The sequence below is a fragment of the Phasianus colchicus genome, chromosome 31 (genome assembly GCF_987193195.1).
Source record: "Phasianus colchicus chromosome 31, bPhaCol1.hap1.1, whole genome shotgun sequence".
Lineage (NCBI taxonomy): Eukaryota > Metazoa > Chordata > Aves > Galliformes > Phasianidae > Phasianus > Phasianus colchicus.
The window spans coordinates 2,458,629-2,485,816 of NC_143466.1; the positions used below are offsets into that span (position 1 = coordinate 2,458,629).

The following is a 27,188-nucleotide window of genomic DNA, read 5'->3' on the forward strand; positions in this document are numbered from 1 at the left end:
CCCACAAGTGCCCCCCCAGCCCCACATTTCCTCCTCCCCATAAGTTGGCACCCAGACCCACAAGCGATGGGCACAAACCCATAAATGGGGGCCCAGACCCATAAATGGGGGCCTGACCCATAAGTGGGCACCCAGACCCATAAGTGTGGGGCCAGACCCATAAGTGGGGACCCCGTCCAGCCCCACAAGTGCCCCCCAGCCCCACATTTACCCCCCCATAAGTTGGCACCCAGACCCACAAAAGTGGGCACCCAGACCCACAAGTGGGGGGGAAAAACCCATAAATGTAGGGCCTGACCCATAAGTGGGCACCCAGACCCATAAGTGTGGGGCCAGACCCATAAGCGGGGACCCCATCCAGCCCCACAAGTGCCCCCCCAGCCCCACATTTCCTCCCCCATACGTTGGCACCCAGACCCACAAGCGATGGGCACAAACCCATAAATGGTGGCCCAGACCCACAAGTGGGGGGCCTGACCCATAAGTGGGCACCCAGACCCATAAGTGTGGGGCCAGACCCATAAGTGGGGGACCTGACCCATAAGTGGGCACCCAGACCCACAAGTGGGGGGCACAAACCCATAAATGTGGGATCTGACCCATAAATGGGGTCCCTGACCCATAAGTGGGGGCTCTGACCCATAAGTAGCCAACGTGACCCATAAGTGTGGGGCCAGACCCATAAGCGGGGACCCCATCCAGCCCCACAAGTGCCCCCCCAACCCCACATTTCCCCCCCCATAAGTTGGCACCCAGACCCACAAAAGTGGGCACCCAGACCCACAAGTGGGGGGGAAAAACCCATAAATGTAGGGCCTGACCCATAAGTGGGCACCCAGACCCATAAGTGTGGGGCCAGACCCATAAGCGGGGACCCCATCCAGCCCCACAAGTGCCCCCCAGCCCCACATTTCCCCCCCCATAAGTTGGCACCCAGACCCACAAGTGATGGGCACAAACCCATAAATGGGGGCCCAGACCCACAAGTGGGGGGCCTGACCCATAAGTGTGGGCCCAGACCCATAAGTGTGGGGCCAGACCCATAAGTGTGGGGCCAGACCCATAAGCGGGGACCCCATCCAGCCCCACAAGTGCCCCCCCAACCCCACATTTCCTCCCCCCCATAAGTTGGCACCCAGACCCACAAGCGATGGGCACAAACCCATAAATGGGGGCCCAGACCCATAAATTGGGCTCTGACCCATAAGTGGGCACCCAGACCCATAAGTGTGGGGCCAGACCCATAAGCGGGGACCCCATCCAGCCCCACAAGTGCCCCCCAGCCCCACATTTCCCCCCCCATAAGTTGGCACCCAGACCCACAAAAGTGGGCACCCAGACCCACAAGTGGGGGGGAAAAACCCATAAATGTAGGGCCTGACCCATAAGTGGGCACCCAGACCCATAAGTGTGGGGCCAGACCCATAAGCGGGGACCCCATCCAGCCCCACAAGTGCCCCCCCAGCCCCACATTTCCCCCCCCATAGGAGAGCTGTGCCCGCATCCTGCTGTACCGCGGCGCCAACAAGGAGGTGAAGAACAACAGTGGCCAGACGCCCTTCCAGGTGGGGGGGGGGGGGGGGAGATTTTGGGGTGGGGGGGGGGCAGGACATCGGGTGCAGCGACCCCAATTGTGCCCCCCACCCTTCGCCACCCCCCCCTCCCCAAATTTCTGCCCCATAGGTGGCCGTCATCGCTGGGAACTTCGAGCTGGGGGAGCTCATAAAGAACCACAGGGACTGCGATGTGGGTGAGTGGGGGGGGGGATGGGGGGGGTTGGGGGGGATTTTGGGGGCGTTGGGGGGAATGGGGGCATTGGGGGCAATGGGGGCAATGGGGGAAATGGGGGGAAATGGGGGAAATGGGGTGAATGGGGGCATTGGGGGCAATGGGGGGGGGGGGGGAATGGGGGCAATGGGGGCAATGGATGAAATGGGGGGAAATGGGGGCATTGGGGGCAATGGGGGCAATGGGGGCATTGGGGGAAAGGGGGGCAATGGGGGCATTGGGGGCAATGGGGGCATTGGGGGCAATGGGGGGAATGGAGGAAATGGGGCCATTGGGGGAAATGGGGGCAATGGGGGCATTGGGGGGGTTGGGGGCATTGGGGGAAAGGGGGGCAATGGGGGCAATGGGGGCTTTTAGGGTTAATGGGGGCATTGGGGTGAATGGGGGGAATGGGGGCATTGGGGGCAATGGGGGCAATGGGGGCATTGGGGGCATTGGGGGCAATGGGGGCAATGGGGGCAATGGGGTCAGCGGGGGAAATGGGGGCAATGGGATGAATGGGAACCATGGGAACTTTGGGGTCAATGCGGGCAATGGGGGGAATGGAGGAAATGGGGGGAATGGGGGGAATGGGGGCATTGGGGCAAATGGGGGCATTGGGGGCAATGGGGGGAAATGGGGGCATTGGGGGCATTGGGATGAATGGGAACCGTGGGAACTTCGGGGTCAATGGTGGCATCGAGATGAATGGGAACCGTGGGAACTTTGTGACAATGGGGGCAATGGGATGAATGGAAACCGTGGGAACTTTGGGGTCAATGGGGGCAATGGGGGCATTGGGATGAATGGGGGGGGGGCACCGTAAAATTGCGGGGGGGGTTATGGAGAGGGGGGGGGCACGGGGGGAGGGGGGGGGCATTTGAGGTGGCAATGGGGGGGGGGGTCATGAAAAAGGGGGGGGGGGGGGATATGGGGTCACCAGGGGGCACACGGCTCCCCCTCACCTGTGTGCCCCCCCCTCTGTTTTCTTCTCCCCCCCCCATTTTGTGCCCCCCCCCCATTTTTTACCCCCCCCACCCGTGTGCCCCCCCCTTATTTTCTACCCCCCCATTTCACCCCCCCATTTTTTGCCCTCCCCCATTTTCTACCCCCCATTTTCTGCCCCCCCATTTCCTGCCCCCCCCCATTTCCTGCCCCCCACCCCCCATATTCCCCCCTTTTTCTGCCCCCCCCAAATTTTCTCCCCCCCCCCAATTTCTATCCACCGACCCCCCCATTCCTTTTTGTGCCCCCCCCCGTTTCCAACCCCCCATTTTCTACCCCCACCCCCCCATTTTCTGACCCCCATTTTCCGCCCCCCCCGGTTTTCTGCCCTCCATCCCCCACAATTTTCCCATTTTCGTGCCCCCCCCATTTTCTGCCCCCCCTCATTTTCTACCCCCCTCAACCCCCCCACATTCTCCCCATTTTCTTCCCCCCCCCCCCCATTTTCTACCCCCCTCAATCCCCCCATATTCTCCCCATTTTCTGCCCCCCCCCATTTTCTACCCCCCTCAACCCCCCTTCTCCTCATTTTCTGCCCCCCCACCCCTCCATTTTCTGCCCCCCCCATTTTCTACCCCCCACCCCCCCCACATTTTCCCCATTTTTCTGCCCCACCCCATTTTCTACCCCCCCTTAACCCCCCCATATTCTCCCCATTTTCTGCCCCCCCCCATTCTTCCCCCACCCCCCCATATTCTCCCCATTTTCTGTCCCCCCCCCATTTTCTACCCCCCCAACCTCCCTTCTCCCCATTTTCTGTCCCCCACCCCCCCACATTCTCCCCATTTTCTGACCCCCCCCATTTTCTACCACCCCCCCATTTTCTGCCCCCCACCCCCCCATTTCTTATCACCCCCCCATTTCCTACCACCCCCCCCATTTTCTACCCCCCACCCCCCCACATTCTCCCCATTTTCTGCCCCCCCATTTTCTACCCCCCCTCAACCCCCCCTTCTCCCTATTTTCTGCCCCCCCCCCTTTTCTACCCCCCACCCCCCCCTTTTCTGCTCCCCCCCCATTTTCTACCCCCCCTCAACCCCCCCTTCTCCCCATTTTCTGCCCCCCACCCCCCCATTTTCTACCACCCCCCCCATTCTACCCCCACCCCCCACCCCCCCATATTCTCCCTATTTTCTGCCCCCCCCCCTTTTCTACCCCCCACCCCCCCCTTTTCTGCTCCCCCCCCATTTTCTACCCCCCTCAACCCCCCCTTCTCCCCATTTTCTGCCCCCCACCCCCCCATTTTCTACCACCCCCCCCCATTCTACCCCCACCCCCCATATTCTCCCCATTTTCTACCCCCCCCATTTTCTACCCCCCACCCCCCCCCATTCTCCCCATTTTTCTGCCCCCCCCCATTTCCTACCCCCCCTCAACCCCCCCACATTCTCCCCATTTTCTGCCCCCCACCCCCCCATTTCCTACCACCCCCCCTTTTCTGCCCCCCCCCATTTTCTCCCCCCCCCCCCCCCCCCCCCCAAAACTTCAGTCCCTTTCCAGGAGAGCCCCCAATTTTTGGGCCGCCGCCGAGACGGGGGGGTTGGAAGCGGCCCGAGGGGGGGTCCAGGTGTCGGGGGGGGCAGCGGGGGGGGGTCCGCCCTCCCCCTCCCCCAAAGGCTTTTAAGAGCCAACAGCGACGCCGGGGGGGTCGGGGGAACGACCACCACCCCTCCAGATTGGGCTTTAAGAAGCTCATCGGGTGGTGGGGGGGGGGAGGAGGCGGACCTCCTGGCGCCCCCCCCTTGGGACCCCCCCGCCCCCCCCCCAGCGGGACCCTCAGAAGCGCCAGCAGCCCAAGGGGGGCGAGGGCCAGATCCCCATCCAGGGGGAGGCATCCGGAGGAAGGGAGGAGGCAGCAGAGGGGGAGGCCAAGGTGGGGGGGGGGGGGGGGGGCTTTTGAGGGGGGGGGGGTATCTGGGGGGGTTGGGGGGGGCTTTTGGGAGGGGTGGGGGGGTAATTTGAGGGGTTTGGGGGGGGGAATTGTGGGGCTTGGGGGTGTGGGAGAGGGATGGAAATGGGGCTGGAGGGAGGAGGAGGAGGCAGCAGAGGGGGAGGCCGAGGTGGGGGGGGGGGCTTTTGAGGGGGGGGTATCTGGGGGGGTTGGGGGGGGGCATTTGGGGGGGTGGGGGGACATTTTGGGGGGTGGGGGGCATTTGGGGGCTGGGGGGGGTGGGAGAGGGATGGAAATGGGGATGGGGGGGGGAGAAGGAGGCAGCAGAGGGGGAGGCCAAGGTGGGGGGGGGGCTTTTGACGGGGGGGGGGCATTTGGGGGGGTGGGGGGGGGCTATTGGGGGGCGTGGGGGGGGAATTTGAGGGGTTTGGGGGGCATTTGAGGGGGCTGGGGGGGTGGGAGAGGGATGGAAATGGGGCTGGGGGTGGATTTGTGGGGTGGGGGGGGCATTTGGGGGGGGTGGGGGGGGTAATTTGTGGGAGGGGGGGCATTTAGGGGACTGGGGGGGCATTTGGGGGGGTTGGGGGGGCATTTGGGGGGCTGGGGGGAGTGGGAGAGGGATGGATCTGGGGCTGGTGGGGGGAATTTGGGGGGGGCATTTGAGGGGATGGGGGGGTATTTGGGGGGGGGGCTTTTGGGGGGGGTGGGGGGACATTTTGGGGGGTGGGGGGCATTTGGGGGCTTGGGGGTATGGGAGAGGGATGGAAATGGGGATGGGAGGGGGGGAGGAGGCAGCAGAGGGGGAGGCCGAGGTTGGGGGGGGGCTTTTGAGAGGGGGGGGGCATTTGGGGGGGTTGGGGGGGGCTTTTGGGGGGCGTGGGGGGGTGATTTGGGGGGTTGGGGGTCATTTGGGGGGCTGGGGGGGTGGGAGAGGGATGGAAATGGGGATGGGAGGGGGGGAGGCCGAGGTGGGGGAGGGGGCTTTTGAGAGGGGGGGGGGGTATCTGGGGGGGGCTGGGGGGGTGCGTATAGGGGGGTGGGGGGCATTTGGGGGGGTGGGGGGGTGATTTGAGGGGTTTGGTGGGGGGAATTGGGGGGCTTGGGGGGATGGGAGAGGGATGGAAATGGGGCTGGGGGGGAGGAGGAGGAGGCAGCAGAGGGGGAGGGCAAGGTGGGGGAGGGGTCATTTGAGGGGGGGGGGAGGCATTTGGGGGGGTGGGGGGGGGCTTTTGGGGGGCGTGGGGGGGTAATTTGAGGGGTTTGGGGGGGGAATTGGGGGGCTTGGGGGGCTGGGAGAGGGATGGATATGGGGATGGGGGGGGGGAGAAGGAGGCAGCAGAGGGGGAGGCCAAGGTGGGGGGGGGGCTTTTGAGAGGGGGGGGGCATTTGGGGGAGTTGCGGGGGGGGCTTTTGGGGGGGGTGGGGGGGTAATTTGAGGGGTTTGGAGGGGGAATTGGGGGCTTGGGGGGGTGGGAGTGGGATGGAAATGGGGCTGGGGGTGGATTTGTGGGGTGGGGGGGGCATTTGGGGGGGGTGGGAGGGGTAATTTGTGGGAGGGGGGGGCATTTAGGGGACTGGGGGGGCATTTGGGGGGCTGGGGGGGTAATTTGGGGGGACTGGGGGGGCTTTTGGGGGCGTTGGGGGGGCATTTGAGGGGGCTGGGGGGAGTGGGAGAGGGATGGATCTGGGGCTGGTGGGGGGAATTTGGGGAGGTGGGGGAGTATTTGTTGGGCCGGGGGGGCATTTGAGGGGATGGGGGGGTATTTGGGGGGGGCTTTTGGGGGGGGTGGGGGGGTGATTTGGGGGGTTGGGTGTCATTTGGGGGGCTGGGGGGGTGGGAGAGTGATGGATATGGGGATGGGAGGGGAGGAGGAGGCAGCAGAGGGGGAGGCCAAGGTGGGGGGGGGGCGTCTGAGGGGGGGGGGGGCATTTGAAGGGGTGGGGGGGGGCTTTTGGGGGGGGTGGGGGGGTAATTTGAGGGGTTTGGGGGGGGAATTGGGGGGCTTGGGGGGGTGGGAGAGGGATGGAAATGGGGATGGGAGGGGGGGAGGCCGAGGTGGGGGGGGGGCGTTTGAGGGGGGGGGGGGTATCTGGGGGGGTTGGGGGGGGCGTTTGGGGGTGTGGGGGGCTTTTGGGGGGGGTGGGGGGTAATTTGAGGGGTTTGGGGGGGGAATTGGGGGGCTTGGGGGGGTGGGAGTGGGATGGAAATGGGGCTGGGGGTGGATTTGTGGGGTGGGGGGGGCATTTGGGGGGGTGGGGGGGTAATTTGGGGGACTGGGGGGGCTTTTGGGGGGGTTGGGGGGGCATTTGAGGGGGCTGGGGGGAGTTGGAGAGGGATGGATCTGGGGCTGGGGGGGGGAATTTGGGGGGGTGGGGGGGTATTTGTTGGGCCGGGGGGGCATTTGAGGGGATGGGGGGGTATTTGGGGGGGCTTTTGGGGGGGGTGGGGGGCATTTGGGGGCTTGGGGGTGTGGGACAGGGATGGAAATGGGGATGGGAGGGGGGGAGGAGGCAGCAGAGGGGGAGGCCCAGGTGGGGGGGGGGGGGCGTTTGAGGGGGGGGGGCATTTGGGGGGGAGGGGGGTCCTTTTGGGGGGCGTGGGGGGGTAATTTGAGGGGTTTGGGGGGGGAATTGGGGGGCTTGGGGGGGGTGGGAGAGGGATGGATATGGGGATGGGGGGGGGAAGGAGGCAGCAGAGGGGGAGGCCAAGGTGGGGGGGGGGGCTTTTGAGGGGGGGGGGGCGTTTGTGCGGGTGGGGGGGGCTTTTTGGGGGGGTGGGGGGGTAATTTGAGGGGTTTGGGGGGGGAATTGGGGGGCTTGGGGGGGTGGGAGTGAGATGGAAATGGGGCTGGGGGTGGATTTGTGGGGTGGGGGGGGCATTGGGGGTTGGGGGGGTATTTGTGGGAGCGGGGGGGGCATTTAGGAAACTGGGGGGGCTTTTTGGGGGGTGGGGGGTGATTTGGGGGGTGGGGGAGGGCATGGGGGGGTTGGGGGGGCTTTTGGGGGGGTTGGGGGGGGGATGGGAGAGGGATGGAAATGGGGCTGGGGGGGAGGAGGAGGAGGCAGCAGAGGGGGAGGCCAAGGTGGGGGAGGGGTCATTTGAGGGGGGGGGGGCATTTGGGGGGGGTGGGGGGGGAATTTGAGGGGTTTGGGGGGGGAATTGGGGGGCTTGGGGGGGTGGGAGAGGGATGGAAATGGGGATGGGAGGGGGGGAGGAAGCAGCAGAGGGGGAGGACAAGGTGGGGGGGGGGCTTTTGAGAGGGGGGGGCATTTGGGGGGGTGGGGGGGGCTTTTGGGGGGCGTGGGGAGTTGATTTGGGGGGTTGGGGGTCATTTGGGGGGCTGGGGGTTGGGAGAGGGATGGATATGGGGATGGGAGGGGGGGAGGCCGAGGTGGGGGGGGGCTTTTGAGAGGGGGGGGGTATCTGGGGGGGTTGGATGGGGGGCGTTTGGGGGGGTGGGGGGCTTTTGGGGGGGTAATTTGAGGGGTTTGGGGGGGGAATTGGGGGGCTTGGGGGGGTGGGACAGGGATGGAAATGGGGCTGGGGGTGGATTTATGGGGTGGGGGGGGCATTGGGGGTTGGGGGGGGTATTTGTGGGACCGGGGGGGGCATTTGAGGGACTGGGGGGGCTTTTGGGGGGGTTGGGGGGGTATTTGGGGGGCTGGGGAGAGTGGGAGAGGGATGGATCTGGGGCTGGGGGTGGGCATGTGGGGGGGTGGGGGGGTATTTGTTGGACCGGGGGGGCATTTGAGGGGATGGGGGGGTATTTGGGGGGGGGGCTTTTGGGGGGGGTGGGGGGACATTTTGGGGGGTGGGGGGCATTTGGGGGCTGGGGGGTGTGGGAGAGGGATGGAAATAGGGCGGGGGGGGGGGGAAGGAGGCAGCAGAGGGGGAGGCCGAGGTGGGGGGGGGGCTTTTGAGGGGGGGGGGGCATTTGGGGGGGGGCTTTTGGAGGGGGTTGGGGGGGGAATTTGAGGGGTTGGACAGGGATTTAAATGGGGCCCCATCTCCCCCCACCCCCCTTATCACCCCACCCCACATCACTCCTTATCACCCCCCCTTATCCCCCCCCCATTTCCCCCCATCTCCCCCCACCCCCGTTATCCCCCCCACCCCACATCTCCCCCCACCCCCCACCTCCTCTTATCACCCCCCTTATCACCCCACCTTCTCCCCCCCCACCCCCCTTATCTCCCCCCATCTCCCCCCACCCCCGCATATCCCCCCCCGCCCCCCATCTCCCCCCATCTCCCCCCACATCTCCCCCACCCCCCACCCATCTCTCCCCACCCCCACCCCCCTTACCCCCCCCACCCCTTATCTCCCCCCATCTCCCTCCACATCTCCCCCCACCTCCCCTTATCTCCCCCCACCCCTTATCTCCCCCCACCCAACATCCCCCCTCCCCCCCATCCCCCATTATCCCCCCCGACCCCATTTCCCCCCATCTCCCCCCACCCCCCACCCCCTCTTATCCCCCCCGGCCCCCCATCTCCCTCCCATTTCCCCCCCCATTTCCCCCCATCGCCCCCCCCATCGCCCCCCCCATCTCTCCTCCCATCTCCCCCACCCCCCATCTCCCCCCACCCCCCCATCTCCCCCACATCTCCCCCCACCCTCCACCCCCCTTCCCCCCCCACTCCCCATCTCCCCCCACACCCCATCTCCCCCCCATCGCCCCCCGCCCCCCATCACCCCCCATCCCCCCCCATCTTCCCCCACCCCCCCATATCCCCCACCCCCCCCATTTCCCCCATCTACCCCCCCATCTCCCCCCACCTCCCCTTATCCCCCCCGCCCCCCCATCTCCCCCCATCCCCTCCCCATTTCCCCCCATCTCCCCCCATCTCCCCTCCAATCTCCCCCACATCTCCTCCCACCCCCCACCCCCGTTATCTCCCCCATCTCCCCCCACCCCCCCTTATTTCCCACCCCCCCATCTCCCCCCACCCCCCTTATCCCCCCCAACCCCCCCATATCACCCCCATCTCCCCCCACCCCCCATCTCCCCCCATCTCCCTCTATCTCCCCCCACATCTCCCCCCACATCTCCCCCCACCCTCCACCCCCCTAAACCCCCCCATCTCCCCCCCATCTCTCCCCACCCCCCTATCCCCCCCCACCCCCCATCTCCCCCCATCCCCCCCCACATCTCCCCCCACCCTCCACCCCCTATCCCCCCCCACCCCCCATTTCCCCCCATCCCCCCCCCATCTACCCCCACCCCCCACCCCCCTCACCCCCCCCACTTCCCATCTCCACCCCCCACTCCCGATCTCCCCCCATCTCCCCCCATCTCCCTCCACATCTCCCCCACCTCCCCTTATCCCCCCCCACCCCTCCATCTCCCCCCACATCTCCTCCCACCCCCCTTATCCCCCCCATCTCCCCCCACCTCATCTTATCCCCCCCCGCCCCCCATCTCCCCCCATCCCCTTCCCATCTCCCCCCATCTCCCCACCTCGTCTTATCCCCCCCGCCCCCCATCTCCCCCCCATCTCCCCTCCCATCTCCCCCCACCCCCCATCTCCTCCCACCCCCCTTATCCCCCCCCACCCCCCCATCTCCCCCACATCTCCCCCCACCCTCCTTATCCCCCCCAACCCCCCCATCTCCCCCCATCTCCCCCCACCTCCCCTTATCCCCCCCCACCCCCCATCTCCCCCCATCCCCTTCCCATCTCCCCCCACCTCCCCTTATCCCCCCCACCCCCCATCTCCCCCCACCTCCCCTTATCCCCCCCACCCCCCATCTCCCCCCATCCCCTTCCCATTTCCCCCCATCTCCCCCCCATCTCCCCCCCCATTTCCCCCCATTTCCCCCATCTCCCCCCATCTCCACTCCAATCTCCCCCCACATCTCCTCCCACCCCCCACCCCCTTTATCCCCCCCCATCTCCCCCCACCCCCCCTAATCCCCCACCCCCCCCCTCATTTCCCCCCATTTCCCCCCATCTCCCCCCACCCTCCCCGTATCCCCCCCCCCATTTCCCCCCATCTCCCCCCATCTCCCCCTATCTTCCCTCCCATCTCCCCCCATCTCCCCCCACCCCCCACCTCCCCTTATCACCCCCTCATCCCCCCCTGCCCCACATCTCCCCCCATCACCTCCCACCCCCCTGACCCCCCCCGCCCCCCATCTCCCCCCATCTCCTCCCACATCTCCCCTCCCATCTCCCCCCACATCCCCTTATCCCCCCCCGCCCCCCCATCTCCCCCCCATCTCCCCCCCCATTTCCCCACATCTCCCCCCCCATTTCCCCCCATCTCCCCCCCATCTCCCCCCACCCCACACGTCCCCTTATCACCCCCCACCTTCCCCGATCCCCCATCTCCCCTTATCACCCCCCTTATCACCCTCCCTTATCCCCCATCCCCCCCCCATTTCCCCCCATCTCCCCCCACATCTCCCCCCACCCCCCTTATCCCCCCACCCCACATCTCCCCCCACCCCCCACCCCCTGCATCCCCCATCTCCCCCCATCCCCTTCCCATCTCCCCCCATCTCCCCCCACATCTCCCCTCCCATCTCTCCCCCCATCTCCCCCCAACCCCCTTATCACCCACCCCCCCCCATTTCCCCCCATCTCCCCCCTATCTCCCCCCACCACCCATCTCCCCCCACCTCCCCTTATCCCCCCCCGCCCCCCATCTCCCCCCATCTCCCCCCCATCCCCTCCCCATTTCCCCATCTCCCCCCAATCCCCCCCACCCCCCATCTCCCCCCACCCCCCTTTACCCCCCCCCCCACACCCCATCTCCCCCCACCCTCCCCTTCATCCCAACCCCCCATCTCCCCTCACCCTCCCCTTCATCCCCCCCCCCACACCCCATCTCCCCCCACCCCCCCTTCCCCCCCCCCACACCCCATCTCCCCCCACCCCCCCTTCCCCCCCCCCACACCCCATCTCCCCCCACCCCCCTTACACCCCCCAACCCCCCATCTCCCCCCACCCTCCCCTTACCCCCACCCACCCCCCATCTCCCCCCACCCCCCTCTTTAACCCCCCCCCCTCCCCCAATTTCCCCCCACCCCCCCCACAGTTCCAGCGGTTCCGTTCCTCTGGCGCCCCCTGGCGGCCGGGGTGTGAAACGCCGTTTATATTCAGCGGTTCCGGGCCGGGCGTTCCTGGCTGTGCGGCCGTACCAGGCGCAGGGCGACGGCGAGCTCAGCCTCAGCAAGGGGGAGAGGATCAAAGGTATTTGTGGGGTTTTTGTAGGGTCGGCTATAGGGTCGGGTATCTGTGGGGTCGGGGATGGGGTCGGTGGGGTCAGGTTTGGGGTCAGGTTTGGGGTTTGGGGTCGGGGATGGGGTGATAGGGGTCAGGGATGGGGTCTGGGTTCAGGTTTGGGGTTTGGGATGAGGGATGGGGTTTGGGGTCAGCTATGGGGTCATTGGGGTCAGGGATGGAGTCATTGGGGTCAGTGGGGTCAGGGATGGGGTCAGTGGGGTCAGGTTTGGGGTTTGGGGTCAGGGATGGGGTGATTGGGGTCGTACCAGGCGCAGGGCGACGGCGAGCTCAGCCTCAGCAAGGGGGAGAGGATCAAAGGTATTTGTGGGGTTTTTGTAGGGTCGGCTATAGGGTCGGGTATCTGTGGGGTCGGGGATGGGGTCGGTGGGGTCAGGTTTGGGGTCAGGTTTGGGGTTTGGGGTGATTGGGGTCAGGGATGGGGTGATTGGGGTCAGGGATGCGGTCTGGGGTCAAGGATGGAGTTTGGGATCAGGGATGGGGTTTGGGGTCAGCTATGGGGTCATTGGGGTGAGGGATGGGGTCATTGGGGTCAGTGGGGTCAGGGAGGGAGTCATTAGGGTCAGGGAGGGGGTCAGTGGGGTCAGGTTTGGGGTCAGGTTTGGGGTTTGGGGTCAGGGATGGGGTGATTGGGGTCGTACCAGGCGCAGGGCGACGGCGAGCTCAGCCTCAGCAAGGGGGAGAGGATCAAAGGTATTTGTGGGGTTTTTGTAGGGTCGGCTATAGGGTCGGGTATCTGTGGGGTCGGGGATGGGGTCGGTGGGGTCAGGTTTGGGGTTTGGGGTCAGGTTTGGGGTGATTGGGGTCAGGGATGGGGTCTGGGGTCAAGGATGGAGTTTGGGATCAGGGATGGGGTTTGGGGTCAGCTATGGGGTCATTGGGGTCAGGGATGGGGTCAGTGGGGTCAGGGATGGGGTCTGGGGTCAAGGATGGAGTTTGGGATCAGGGATGGGGTTTGGGGTCAGCTATGGGGTCAGTGGGGTCAGGGATGGGGTCATTGGAGTCAGTGGGGTCAGGGATGGGGTCATTGGGGTCAGGTTTGGGGTCAGGTTTGGGGTTTGGGGGGAGCTGAGCCTCAGCAAGGGGGAGAGGATTTATAGGGGAACTTATGGGGTCCTATGGGGTTTTATGGGGTTTGGGGTCAGCTATGGGGTCATTGGGGTCAGTGGGGTCATTGGAGTCAGTGGGGTCAGGGATGGGGTCATTGGGGTCAGGTTTGGGGTCAGGTTTGGGGTTTGGGGGGAGCTGAGCCTCAGCAAGGGGGAGAGGATTTATAGGGGAACTTATGGGGTCCTATGGGGTTTTATGGGGTTTGGGGTCAGCTATGGGGTCATTGGGGTCAGTGGGGTCATTGGAGTCAGTGGGGTCAGGGATGGGGTCATTGGGGTCAGGTTTGGGGTCAGGTTTGGGGTTTGGGGGGAGCTGAGCCTCAGCAAGGGGGAGAGGATTTATAGGGGAACTTATGGGGTCCTATGGGGTTTTATGGGGTTTGGGGTCAGCTATGGGGTCATTGGGGTCAGTGGGGTCATTGGAGTCAGTGGGGTCAGGGATGGGGTCATTGGGGTCAGGTTTGGGGTCAGGTTTGGGGTTTGGGGGGAGCTCAGCCTCAGCAAGGGGGGCTGGATGGGATCTGTGGGTCTGGGGTCTCAGCTAATTGGGTCTGGGGTCTCATCCTTATGGGTCTGGGGTCTCAGATCTGTGGGTGTGGATGGGATCTGTGGGTCTGGGGTCCCACCTAATTGGGTCTGGGGTCTCATCCTTATGGGTCTGGGGTCTCAGATGAATGGGTCTGGGGTCTCAGATGAATGGGTCTGGGGTCTCAGATCCGTGGGTCTGGATGGGATCTATGGGTCTGGGGTCCCAGCTAATTGGGTCTGGGGTCTCAGATGAATGGGGCTGGATGGGATCTGTGGGTCTGGGGTCTCAGCTAAATGGGTCTGGGGTCTCAGATGAATGGGGCTGGATGGGATCTGTGGGTCTGGGGTCCCAGCTAATTGGGTCTGGGGTCTCAGATGAATGGGGCTGGATGGGATCTGTGGGTCTGGGGTCTCAGATGAATGGGGCTGGGGTCTCAGATGAATGGGGCTGGATGGGATCTGTGGGTCTGGGGTCCCAGCTAATTGGGTCTGGGGTCTCAGATGAATGGGGCTGGATGGGATCTGTGGGTCTGGGGTCTCAGATCTGTGGGTCTGGATGGGATCTGTGGGTCTGGGCTCCCACCTATTGGGTCTGGGGTCTCCTCTTTCTGGGTCTGGGGTCTCCTCTAATTGGGTCTGGGGTCTCAACTTTCTGGGTCTGGGGTCTCATATCTGGATGGGATCTATGGGTCTGGGCTCCCACCTATTGGGTCTGGGGACTCCTCTAATTGGGTCTGGGGTCCCCTGGCTCCCAGCTAATTGGGCCTGGGGTCCCCTGGCTCTAATTGGGTCTGGGGTCTCCCCTAATTGGGTCTGGGGTGCCCTGGCTCTAATTGGGTCTGGGGTCTCCTCTTTCTGTGTCTGGGGTCTCAGTTTGATGGGTCTGGGGCCTCCCCTAATTGGGTCTGGGGTCTCATTTTGATGGGTCTGGGGTCTCCCCTAATTGGGTCTGGGGTCTCCTCTTTCTGGGTCTGGGCTCCCACGTAATTGGGTCTGGGGGCCCCTGGCTCTAATTGGGTCTGGGGTTCCCCCTAATTGGGTCTGGGGTCTCATTTTGATGGATCTGGGGTCTCATTTTGATGGGTCTGCGGTCTCCCCTAATTGGGTCTGGGGTCCTCTGGCCCTAATTGGGTCTGGGGTCTCCTCTTTCTGGGTCTGGGGTCCCCCCTAATTGGGTCTGGGGTCTCCCCTAATTGGGTCCGGGGTCCCCCGGCCCTAATTGGGTCTGGGGCCTCCCCTAATTGGGTCTGGGGTCCCCCCTAATTGGTCTGGGGTCCCCCCTAATTGGGTCTGGGGTCCCCCGGCCCTAATTGGGTCTGGGGTCCCCTGGCTCCCAGCTAATTGGGTCTGGGGTCTCCCCTAATTGGGTCTGGGGTCCCCTGGCCCTAATTGGGTCTGGGGCCTCCCCTAATTGGGTCTGGGGTCCCCCCTAATTGGGTCTGGGGTCCCCTGGCTCCCAGCTAATTGGGTCTGGGGTCTCCCCTAATTGGTCTGGGGTCCCCTGGCTCTAATTGGGTCTGGGGCCCCCCCTAATTGGGTCTGGGGTCCCCCGGCCCTAATTGGGTCTGGGGTGCCCCCTAATTGGGTCTGGGGTCCCCTGGCCCTAATTGGGTCTGGGGTCCCCCCTAATTGGGTCTGGGGTCTTCCCTAATTGGGTCCGGGGTCCCCCGGCCCTAATTGGGTCTGGGGCCTCCCCTAATTGGGTCTGGGGTCCCCCCTAATTGGGTCTGGGGTCCCCCGGCCCTAATTGGGTCTGGGGTCTCCCCTAATTGGGTCTGGGGCCCCCCGGCCCTAATTGGGTCTGGGGTCTCCCCTAATTGGTCTGGGGTCCCCTGGCCCTAATTGGGTCTGGGGTGTCCCATCTAATTGGGTCTGAGGTCTCATTTTGATGGGTCTGGGGCCTCCCCTAATTGGGTCTGGGGTCCCCTGGCTCTAATTGGGTCTGGGGTCCCTTGGCTCCCAGCTAATTGGGTCTGGGGCCTCCCCTAATTGGTCTGGGGTCCCCCGGCCCTAATTGGGTCTGGGGTCCCCCGGCCCTAATTGGGTCTGGGGTCTCCTCTTTCTGGGTCTGGGGTCTCCCCTAATTGGGTCTGGGGCCCCCCGGCCCTAATTGGTCTGGGGTCCCAAGGCTCTAATTGGGTCTGGGGTCCCCCCTAATTGGGTCTGGGGTCTCATCTTTCTGGGTCTGGGGTCCCCTGGCTCCCAGCTAATTGGGTCTGGGGTCCCCTGGCCCTAATTGGGTCTGGGGTCTCCCCTAATTGGGTTTGGGTTCCCCCCTAATTGGGTCTGGGGTCCCTTGGCTCCCAGCTAATTGGGTCTGGGGTCTCCCCTAATTGGTCTGGGGTCCCCTGGCCCTAATTGGTCTGGGGTCTCCCCTAATTGGGTCTGGGGTCCCCCCTAATTGGTCTGGGGTCCCCTGGCCCTAATTGGGTCTGGGGTCTCATCTTTCTGGGTCTGGGGTCCCCTGGCTCCCAGCTAATTGGGTCTGGGGTCCCCTGGCCCGAATTGGGTCTGGGGCCTCCCCTAATTGGGTCTGGGGTCCCCCCTAATTGGTCTGGGGTCTCCCCTAATTGGTCTGGGGTCCCCCCTAATTGGTCTGGGGTCCCCTGGCCCTAATTGGGTCTGGGGTCCCCCCTAATTGGGTCTGGGGTCTCCCCGCAGTGCTGTCGGTGGGGGAGGGGGGCTTCTGGGAGGGGCAGAGCCGCGGCCGCGTCGGTTGGTTCCCGGCCGACTGCGTCGAGGAGATCCCGGCCCGCAGCGACAGCAGGGCAGGTGCCCGACCCCACAACTCACCCTATGACAGACCCTATAACCTGACCCTATAACCTCACCCCATAGCCTCACCCTATAACCTGACCCCATAACCTGACCCTATAACCTGACCCTATAACCTCACCCCATAGCCTCACCCTATAACCTGACCCCATAACCTGACCCTATAACCTGACCCTATAACCTCACCCCATAGCCTCACCCTATAACCTGACCCCATAACCTGACCCTATAACCTGACCCTATAACCTCACCCCATAGCCTCACCCTATAACCTGACCCCATAACCTGACCCTATAACCTGACCCTATAACCTCACCCCATAGCCTCACCCTATAACCTGACCCTATAACCTGACCCCATAGCCTGACCCTATAACAGACCCCACAACTCACCCTATGACAGACCCTATAGCCTGACCCTATAACCTGACCCTATAACAGACCCTATCACCTCACCCCATAGCCTGACCCCATAGCCTGACCCTATAACCTGACCCCATAACCTGATCCTATAACCTGACCCCATAACCTGATCCTATAACCTCACCTCATAGCCTCACCCTATAACCTGACCCTATAGCCTCACCCCATAGCCTGACCCTATAAAAGACCCCATAGCCTGACCCTATAACCTGACCCCACAGCCCCACCCCATAGCCTGACCCTATAACAGACCCCACAACTCACCCTATAACCTGACCCCACAACTCACCCTATAACCTGACCCTATAACCTGATCCTATAACCTCAACCCACAGCCCCACCCCATAGCCTGACCCCACAGCCTGACCCTATAACCTGACCCCATAGCCTCACCCCATAACCTGATCCTATAACTTCAACCCATAGCCTCACCCCATAGCCTGACCCTATAACCTCACCCTATAGCCTCACCCTATAACAGACCCCATAGCCTGACCCTATCACCTGACCCCATAGCCTCACCCTATAACAGACCCCATAGCCCCACCCCATAGCCTGACCCTATAACCTGACCCCATAGCCTCACCCTATAACCTGACCCCATAGCCTCACCCCATAGCCTCACCCCATAGCCTGACCCCATAGCCTGACCCCACAACTGACCCTATAACCTGACCCTATAACCTGACCCTATAACCTGACCCCATAGCCTCACCCTATAACAGACCCTATAACCTGACCCCATAGCCTCACCCCATAGCCTGACCCTATAACAGACCCCACAACTCACCCTATAACAGACCCTATAGCCTGACCCCATAGCCTCACCCTATAACAGACCCTATAACCTGACCCCATAGCCTCACCCTATAACAGACCCTATAACCTGACCCCATAGCCTCACCCCATAGCCTGACCCTATAACAGACCCCACAACTCACCCTATAACCTGACCCCACAGTCTCACCCCATAGCCTGACCCTATAACAGACCCTATAGCCTCACCCCATAGCCTGACCCTATAACCTCACCCCACAGCCCCACCCCATAGCCTGACCCTATAACAGACCCCATAGCCTGACCCTATCACCTGACCCCATAGCCTCACCCTATAACAGACCCCATAGCCCCACCCCATAGCCTGACCCTATAACCTGACCCCATAGCCTCACCCTATAACAGACCCCACAACTCACCCTATGACAGACCCTATAGGCTGACCCCATAGCCTCACCCTATAACAGACCCCATAGCCCCACCCCATAGCCTGACCCTATAACAGACCCTATAACCTGACCCCATAGCCTGACCCTATAACAGACCCCATAGCCCCACCCCATAGCCTGACCCTATAACCCAACCCCACAACTGACCCTATAACACACCCTATAACCTGACCCCATAGCCTGACCCTATAACAGACCCTATAACCTGACCCCATAGCCTGACCCTATAACCTGACCCCAGAGCCTCACCCCATAGCCTGACCCTATAACAGACCCCATAGCCTCACCCCATAGCCTGATCCTATAACCTCACCCCATAGCCTCACCCCATAGCCTGATCCTATAACCTGACCCTATAACCTGACCCCATAGCCTCACCCCATAGCCTGACCCTATAACACACCCCATAGCCCCACCCCATAGCCTGACCCCACAACTGACCCTATAACCTGACCCCATAGCCACACCCTATAACAGACCCCACAACTGACCCTATAATCTGACCCCATAGCATCACCCCACAGCCCCACCCCATAGCCTGATCCTATAACCCGACCCTATAGCCTCACCCTATAACCTCACCCTATAACAGACCCCATAGCCTGACCCTATAACCCGACACCATAGCCTCACCCCATAACCTGACCCTATAACCAGACCCCATAGCCTCACCCCATAACCTGACCCTATAACCTGACCCTATAACCTCACCCCATAGCCTCACCCCATAGCCTGACCCCATAGCCCCACCCCATAGCCTGACCCTATAACAGACCCCATAGCCCCACCCCATAGCCTGACCCTATAACAGACCCTATAACCTGACCCCATAGCCTGACCCTATAACAGACCCCATAGCCTCACCCCACAGCCTCACCCCATAGCCTGACCCTATAACAGACCCCATAGCCTGACCCTATAACCTGACCCCATAACCTGATCCTATCACCTCACCCTATAGCCTGACCCTATAAACTGACCCCACAACTGACCCTATAACCTGACCCCATAGCCTCACCCCATAGCCTGACCCTATAACAGACCCCACAGCCCCACCCCATAGCCTGACCCCACAACTGACCCTGTAACCTGACCCCAGAGCCTGACCCCAGAGCCTCACCCTATAACCTGACCCCACAGCCTCACCCTATAACAGACCCCACAGCCTCACCCTATAACCTGACCCCATAACCTGATCCTATAACCTGACCCCACAGCCCCACCCCATAGCCTGACCCTATAACAGACCCTATAACCTGACCCCATAGCCTCACCCTATAAACTGACCCTATAACCTCACCCTATAGCCTCACCCCATAACCTGATCCTATAACAGACCCCATAGCCTCACCCCATAGCCTGATCCTATAACCTCACCCTATAACAGACCCCATAGCCTGACCCTATAACCTGACCCCATAGCCTCACCCCATAGCCTGACCCTATAACCTGACCCCATAGCCTCACCCCATAGCCTGACCCTATAACCTCACCCCATAGCCTCAGCCCATAGCCTCAGCCCATAGCCTGACCCTATAACAGACCCCATAGCCCCACCCCATAGCCTGACCCTATAACCCAACCCCACAACTGACCCTATAACACACCCTATAACCTGACCCCATAGCCTCACCCCATAGCCTGACCCTATAACAGACCCTATAACCTGACCCCATAGCCTGACCCTATAACCTGACCCCAGAGCCTCACCCCATAGCCTGACCCTATAACAGACCCCATAGCCTGACCCTATAACCTGACCCCATAACCTGATCCTATAACCTCACCCTATAGCCTGACCCTATAACCTGACCCCATAGTCTCACCCCATAGCCTGATCCTATAGCCTCACCCCATACCCTCACCCCATAACCTCACCCTATAACAGACCCCATAGCCAGACCCCATAGCCTCACCCTATAACCTCACCCCATAGCCTCACCCCATAACTGACCCCATAGCCTCACCCCATGACCTCACCCTATAACAGACCCCATAGCCTGACCCTATAACCTGACCCCATAGCCTGACCCTATAACAGACCCCACAGCGTCACCCCATAGCCTGACCCCACAACTGACCCTATAACCTGACCCCATAACCTGATCCTATAGCCTCACACCACAGCCCCACCCCATAGCCTGACCCCACAACTGACCCTATAACCTGACCCCATAGCCTGACCCTATAACAGACCCCATAGCCTCACCCCATAGCCTGACCCTATAACCTGACCCCATAACCTGATCCTATAACCTCATCCCACAGCCCCACCCCATAGCCTGACCCTATAACCTGACCCCAGAGCCTCACCCCATAGCCTGACCCTATAACAGACCCCACAGCCTGACCCCATAGCCTCACCCCATAGCCTCACCCCATAGCCTGATCCTATAGCCTCACCCTATAACAGACCCCATAGCCTGACCCTATAACCTGACCCCATAGCCTCACCCTATAACAGACCCCACAGCCTCACCCCATAGCCTGACCCCACAACTGACCCTATAACCTGACCCCATAACCTGATCCTATAGCCTCACACCACAGCCCCACCCCATAGCCTGACCCTATAACAGACCCTATAACCTGACCCCATAGCCTGACCCTATAACAGACCCCATAGCCTCACCCCATAGCCTGACCCCACAACTGACCCTATAACCTGACCCCATAGCCTGACCCTATAACAGACCCCACAGCCCCACCCCATAGCCTGACCCCACAACTGACCCTATAACCTGACCCCATAGCCTGACCCTATAACAGACCCCATAGCCTCACCCCATAGCCTGACCCTATAACAGACCCTATAACCTGACCCCATACCCTGACCCTATAACAGACCCCATAGCCTCACCGCATAGCCTGATCCTATAACCTCACCCCATAGCCTGACCCCACAACTGAACCTATAACCTGACCCCATAACCTGATCCTATAACCTGACCCCACAGCCCCACCCCATAGCCTGACCCCACAACTGACCCTATAACCTGACCCCATAGCCTCACCCTATAACAGACCCCACACTCACCCTATAACAGACCCTATAACCTGACCCCATAGCCTCACCCTATAACCTGACCCCATAGCCTCACCCTATAATAGACCCCACAACTCACCCTATAAGCTGACCCCATAGCCTGACCCTATAACAGACCCCACAACTGACCCTATAACCTGACCCCACAGCCTCACCCTATAACCTGACCCCACAGCCTCACCCTATAACCTGACCCCACAGCCTCACCCTATAACCTGACCCCACAGCCTCACCCTATAACCTGACCCCATAGCCTGACCCTATAACAGACCCCATAGCCTCACCTCACAGCCCCACCCCATAGCCTGACCCCACAACTGACCCTATAACCTGACCCCATAGCCTGACCCTATAACAGACCCCATAACCTGATCCTATAACCTCACCCCACAGCCCCACCCCATAGCCTGACCCTATAACGTCACCCCATAGCCTGACCCTATAACAGACCCCATAGCCTCACCCCATAGCCTGACCCTATAACAGACCCCATAGCCTGAACCTATAACAGACCCCACAGCCCCACCCCATAGCCTGACCCCACAACTGACCCTATAACCGGACCCCATAGCCTCACCCCATAGCCTGATCCTATAACCTCACCCTATAACAGACCCCATAGCCTGACCCTATAACCGGACCCCATAGCCTCACCCCACAGCCTCACCCCATAGCCTGACCCCATAACAGACCCCATAGCCTGACCCTATAACCTGACCCCATAACCTGATCCTATAACCTCACCCTATAGCCTGACCCTATAACCTGACCCCATAGTCTCACCCCATAGCCTGATCCTATAGCCTCACCCCATAGCCTCACCCCATAACCTCACCCTATAACAGACCCCATAGCCAGACCCCATAGCCTCACCCCATAACTGACCCCATAGCCTCACCCCATAACCTCACCCCATAGCCTCACCCCATAGCCCCACCCCATAGCCTGACCCTATAACAGACCCCATAGCCCCACCCCATAGCCTGACCCTATAACAGACCCCATAGCCCCACCCCATAGCCTCACCCTATAACAGACCCCATAGCCTGACCCTATAACCTGACCCCATAACCTGATCCTATCACCTCACCCTATAGCCTGACCCTATAACCTGACCCCATAGTCTCACCCCATAGCCTGATCCTATAGCCTCACCCCATAGCCTCACCCCATAACCTCACCCTATAACAGACCCCATAGCCAGACCCCATAGCCTCACCCCATAGCCTCACCCCATAGCCTCACCCCATAGCCTCACCCCATAACCTCACCCTATAACAGACCCCATAGCCAGACCCCATAGCCTCACCTTATAACCTCACCCCATAGCCTCACCCCATAGCCTCACCCTATAACAGACCCCATAGCCAGACCCCATAGCCTCACCCCATAACTGACCCCATAGCCTCACCCCATAGCCTCACCCCATAACCTACCCCATAACCTCACCCCATAACCTCACCCCATAACCTCACCCCATAGCCTCACCCCATAACTGACCCCATAGCCTCACCCCATAACCTCACCCCATAACCTCACCCCATAACAGACCCCATAGCCTGACCCTATAACCTGACCCCATAGCCTCACCCCATAGCCTGATCCTATAACCTCACCCCATAGCCTCAGCCCATAGCCTGACCCTATAACAGACCCCATAGCCCCACCCCATAGCCTGACCCTATAACAGACCCCATAGCCTGACCCCATAGCCTGACCCTATAACAGACCCCATAGCCTCACCCCATAGCCTGACCCTATAACCTGACCCCATAACCTGATCCTATAACCTCACCCTATAGCCTGACCCTATAACCTGACCCCATAGTCTCACCCCATAGCCTGATCCTATAGCCTCACCCCATAGCCTCACCCCATAGCCTCACCCCATAGCCAGACCCCATAGCCAGACCCCATAGCCAGACCCCATAGCCTCACCCCATAGCCTCACCCCATAGCCTCACCCCATAACAGACCCCATAGCCTGACCCTATAACCTGACCCCATAGCCTCACCCCATAGCCTGATCCTATAACCTCACCCCATAGCCCCACCCCATAGCCTGACCCTATAACAGACCCCATAGCCCCACCCCATAGCCTGACCCTATAACAGACCCCATAGCCTCACCCCACAGCCTCACCCCATAAACTGACCCTATAACAGACCCCATAGCCTGACCCTATAACCTGACCCCATAACCTGATCCTATAACCTCACCCTATAGCCTGACCCTATAACCTGACCCCATAGTCTCACCCCATAGCCTGATCCTATAGCCTCACCCCATAGCCTCACCCCATAGCCTCACCCCATAACCTCACCCTATAACAGACCCCATAGCCAGACCCCATAGCCTCACCCCATAACTGACCCCATAGCCTCACCCCATAACTGACCCCATAGCCTCACCCCATAACCTCACCCCACAGCCTCACCCCATAACCTCACCCCCCCCCACTGATGCCCCCCCCCATTGATGCCCCCCCCCATTTTTGTGCCCCCCCCCCAATTTTGGGTGCCCCCCCCCTTTGTGTGCCCCCCCCCCCATTTATGTCCCCCCACCCTTAGGTGCCCCCCCCCCCAACATTGGGTGCCCCCTCCTTTTGGGCGCCCCCCCCCCTTTTGGGTTGCCCCCCCCCCCACTTCTGTGCCCCTCCCCCCCCACTGATGCCCCCCCCTCCTTTGGGTGCCCCCCCCCTCCTTTGGGTGCCCCCCCCCTCCTTTGGGTGCCCCCCCCCCTTTTTTGGGTGCCCCCCACCCACTTTGGTGCCCCCCCCACTTTGGGTGCCCCCCCCTCCCTCTTATATGTGGCCCCCCCGCAATTTTGGGGTTCCCCCCCCTTTGGGTGCCCCCCCCCACTTTGGGTGCCCCCCCCCATTTATGCCCCCCCCACTTTTGGGTGCCCCCCCCCCAATTTGGGGTCCCCCAAACCCCCCCACATTGCTGCCCCCCCCCCCACTTTTGGGTGCCCCCCCTCCCCACTTTGTGCCCCCACCCCATTTATGTCCCCCCCCCCTCTTTGGGATCCCCCCCCCCACTTTATGTCCCCCCCCCCACTTTTGGGTGCCCCCCCCCCACTTTGGGTGCCCCCCCCCCCCATTTATGCCCCCCCCCCCTTTTGGCTGCCCCCCCCCCATTTATGTCTCTCCCCCCCCCTTAGGTGCCCCCCCCCCCAACTTTGGTGCCCCCCCCCCAATTTGGGGTCCCCCAAACCCCCCCACATTGCTGCCCCCCCCCCACACTTCGGGTGACCCCCCCCACCCAAATTTTGGCGTCCCCCCCCCACTTCTGTGCCCCCCCCCCCCAATTTGGGACCGCCCCCCCACCCCCACTTTTGTGCCCCCCCCCATTTATGTCCCCCCCCCCCTTTGGGTGCCCCCCCCCCCCACTTTGGGTGCCCCCCCACTTATTCCCCCCCCCCATTTATGCCCACCCCCCCACTTTTGGGTGCCCCCCCCCCATTTATGTCTCTCCCCCCCCCACAAATGGACCCCCCCCACCTTATGCCCCCCCCCCCGCACTTTGGGCCCCCCCCCAACTTTGGGTGCCCCCCCCCAATTTTGCTGACCCCCCCCCACTTTGGGTTCCCCCCCCCTCCCATTTATGTCCCCCCCCCCTTTGGGTGCCCCCCACCCACTTTGGTGCCCCCCCCACTTTGGGTGCCCCCCCCCTCCCTCTTATATGTGCCCCCCCCCCAATTTTGGAGTCCCCCCCCACTTTTGGGTGCCCCCCGCCCACTTTTGGTTCCCCCCTTTGGGTGCCCCCCCCCCCAATTTTGGTGCCCCCCCCACTTCTGTGCCCCCTCCCCCAAATTTGGGACCCCCCCCCCCTCCCCACTTTTGTGCCACCCCCCCCATTTATGTCCCCCCCCCCACTTTGGGTTCCCCCCCCCCTTTATGCCCCCCCCCCCACTTTTGGGTGCCCCCCCCCCCATTGGGTCCCCCCCCCCATTTATGCCCCCCCCCACTTTTAGGTGCCCCCCCTCCCCACTTTGTGCCCCCCCCCATTTATGTCCCCCCCCCCACTTTGGGTTCCCCCCCCCCTTTATGCGCCCCCCCCCCACTTTTGGGTGCCCCCCCCCCCCATTTGGGTCCCCCCCCCCCCATTTATGTCCCCCCCCCCACTTTTAGGTGCCCCCCCTCCCCACTTTGTGCCCCCACCCCATTTATGTCCCACCTCCCACTTTGGGATCCCCCCCCTTTATGTCCCCCCCCCACTTTTGGGTGCCCCCCCCGATTTGGGTCCCCCCCCCCATTTATGCCCCCCCCCACTTTTAGGTGCCCCCCCTCCCCATTTTGTGCCCCCACCCCATTTATGTCCCCCCCCCACTTTGGGATCCCCCCCCCTTTATGTCCCCCCCCCCCACTATTGGGTGCCCCCCCCCCCTTTGTGTCCCTCCCCCCCCCTTTTATGCCCCCCCCCACTTTCAGGTGCCCCCCCTCCCCACTTTGTGCCCCCACCCCCTTTATGTCCCCCCCCCACACTTTTGGGTGCCCCCCCCCCACTTTGGGTCCCCCCCCCCCATTTATGTCCCCCCCCACTTTTAGTTGCCCCCCCTCCCCACTTTGTGCCCCCCCCCCCTTTATGCCCCCCCCCCCCACTTTTGGGTGCCCCCCCCCCCCCACTTTGGGTCCCCCCCCCCATTTATGCCTCCCCCCCCACTTTGGGTCCCCCCCCCCATTTATGCTTCCCCCCCCACTTTTGGGTGCCCCCCCCCCAAATTTGAGGTGCCCCCCCCCCAATTTTTGTGTCCCCCCCCCCGCAGAGTCTCGCAGTGAGAAAGCCAAGCGCCTCTTCCGCCATTACACCGTGGGCTCCTACGACAGCTTCGACGCCCCCAGGTGAGACCCCCCCCCAAAAAAAACACCGACCCCCCCCCAAATCCCCCCCCCAGGACCCCCCCCCACTGAGACCCCCCCCAAATCCCCCAAAACCCCCCCAAAAAACCCCAAAATCCCCCCCCAAAAAAACCCCAAAGTTCCCCCAATCCCCCTCACGACCCCCAAATCCCCCCCCATTAAGACCCCCAGGACCCCCCCCACTGAGACCCCCCCCCCCAAAAAAAACCCCGACCCCCCCCAAATCCCCCCCCCACTGAGACCCCCCCAAAATGCCCCAAAACCCCCCCAAAAAACCCCAAAATCCCCCCTAAAAAACCCCCAAAATTCCCCAAACCTCCCCCAAATCCCCGCCCCAGGACCCCCAAATCCCCCCCATTTCCCCCCCCCACACTGAGACCCCCCCCCAAAAAAAAAAACACTGACCCCCCCCAGTACCCCCCCCACACTGAGACCCCCCCCCAAAATCCCCCAAATCCCCCCCAAAAAACCCCCAAATCCCTCCAAAAACCCCAATACCCCAAATCCCCCGCAATTGAGACCCCCAGGACCCCCCCCAAATCCCCCCCATTTCCCCCCCCCCCAGGACCCCCCCACACTGAGACCCCCCCCAAAAAAACCCCGACCCCCCCCCCGGACCCCCCCAAACTGAGACCCCCCCCAAAATCCCCCAAAAACCCCAAAATCCCCCCCAAAAACCCCCAAAATTCCACAAATCCCCCCCAATTGAGACCCCCAGGACCCCCCCCAATTCCCCCCCCCCACTGAGACCCCCCCCAAAAAAAACCCCGACCCCCCCCAAATCCCCCCCCCAGGACCCCCCCCCACTGAGACCCCCCCCAAAATCCCCCAAAACCCCCCCAAAAAACCCCAAAATCCCCCCTAAAAAAACCCCAAAATTCCCCAAACCTCCCCCAAATCCCCCCCCATAAAGACCCCCAGGACCCCCCCACACTGAGACCCCCCCCCAAAAAAAACCCCGACCCCCCCCAAATCCCCCCCCAAGGACCCCCCCACACTGAGACCCCCCCCCAAAATCCCCCAAATCCCCCCCAAAAAACCCCAAAATCCCCCCCAAAAACCCCAATACCCCAAATCCCCCCCAATTGAGACCCCCAGCCCCCACCCCCAAATCCCCTCACCCCCACTGAGACCCCCCCCAAAAAAACCCCGACCCCCCCCAAATCCCCCCCCCAGGACCCCCCCACACTGAGACCCCCCCCCAAAAAAAACCCCGACCCCCCCCCAAATCCACCCCCCAGGCCCCCCCCCGCTGAGACCCCCCCCAAAATCCCCCAAATCCCCCCCAAAAAACCCCCAAAATCCCC

General features: G+C 62.5%; 1 protein-coding gene across 1 annotated transcript in view; it reads left to right on the top strand.

Annotated features, from left to right (window-relative positions):
• The window catches only part of SHANK1 (SH3 and multiple ankyrin repeat domains 1), a gene marked incomplete at its 5' end in the record, with an annotated part of 142,119 nt that overhangs the window by 33,723 nt on the left and 81,208 nt on the right, over positions 1 to 27,188 (top strand). Inside the window, 6 exons of the mRNA XM_090127546.1 lie at positions 1,488 to 1,565; positions 1,684 to 1,750; positions 4,262 to 4,638; positions 12,549 to 12,606; positions 16,212 to 16,322; positions 25,788 to 25,863. Coding sequence (XP_089983672.1) covers positions 1,488 to 1,565; positions 1,684 to 1,750; positions 4,262 to 4,638; positions 12,549 to 12,606; positions 16,212 to 16,322; positions 25,788 to 25,863 — 767 coding nt within the window. The remainder of the gene's footprint in view (positions 1 to 1,487; positions 1,566 to 1,683; positions 1,751 to 4,261; positions 4,639 to 12,548; positions 12,607 to 16,211; positions 16,323 to 25,787; positions 25,864 to 27,188) is intronic.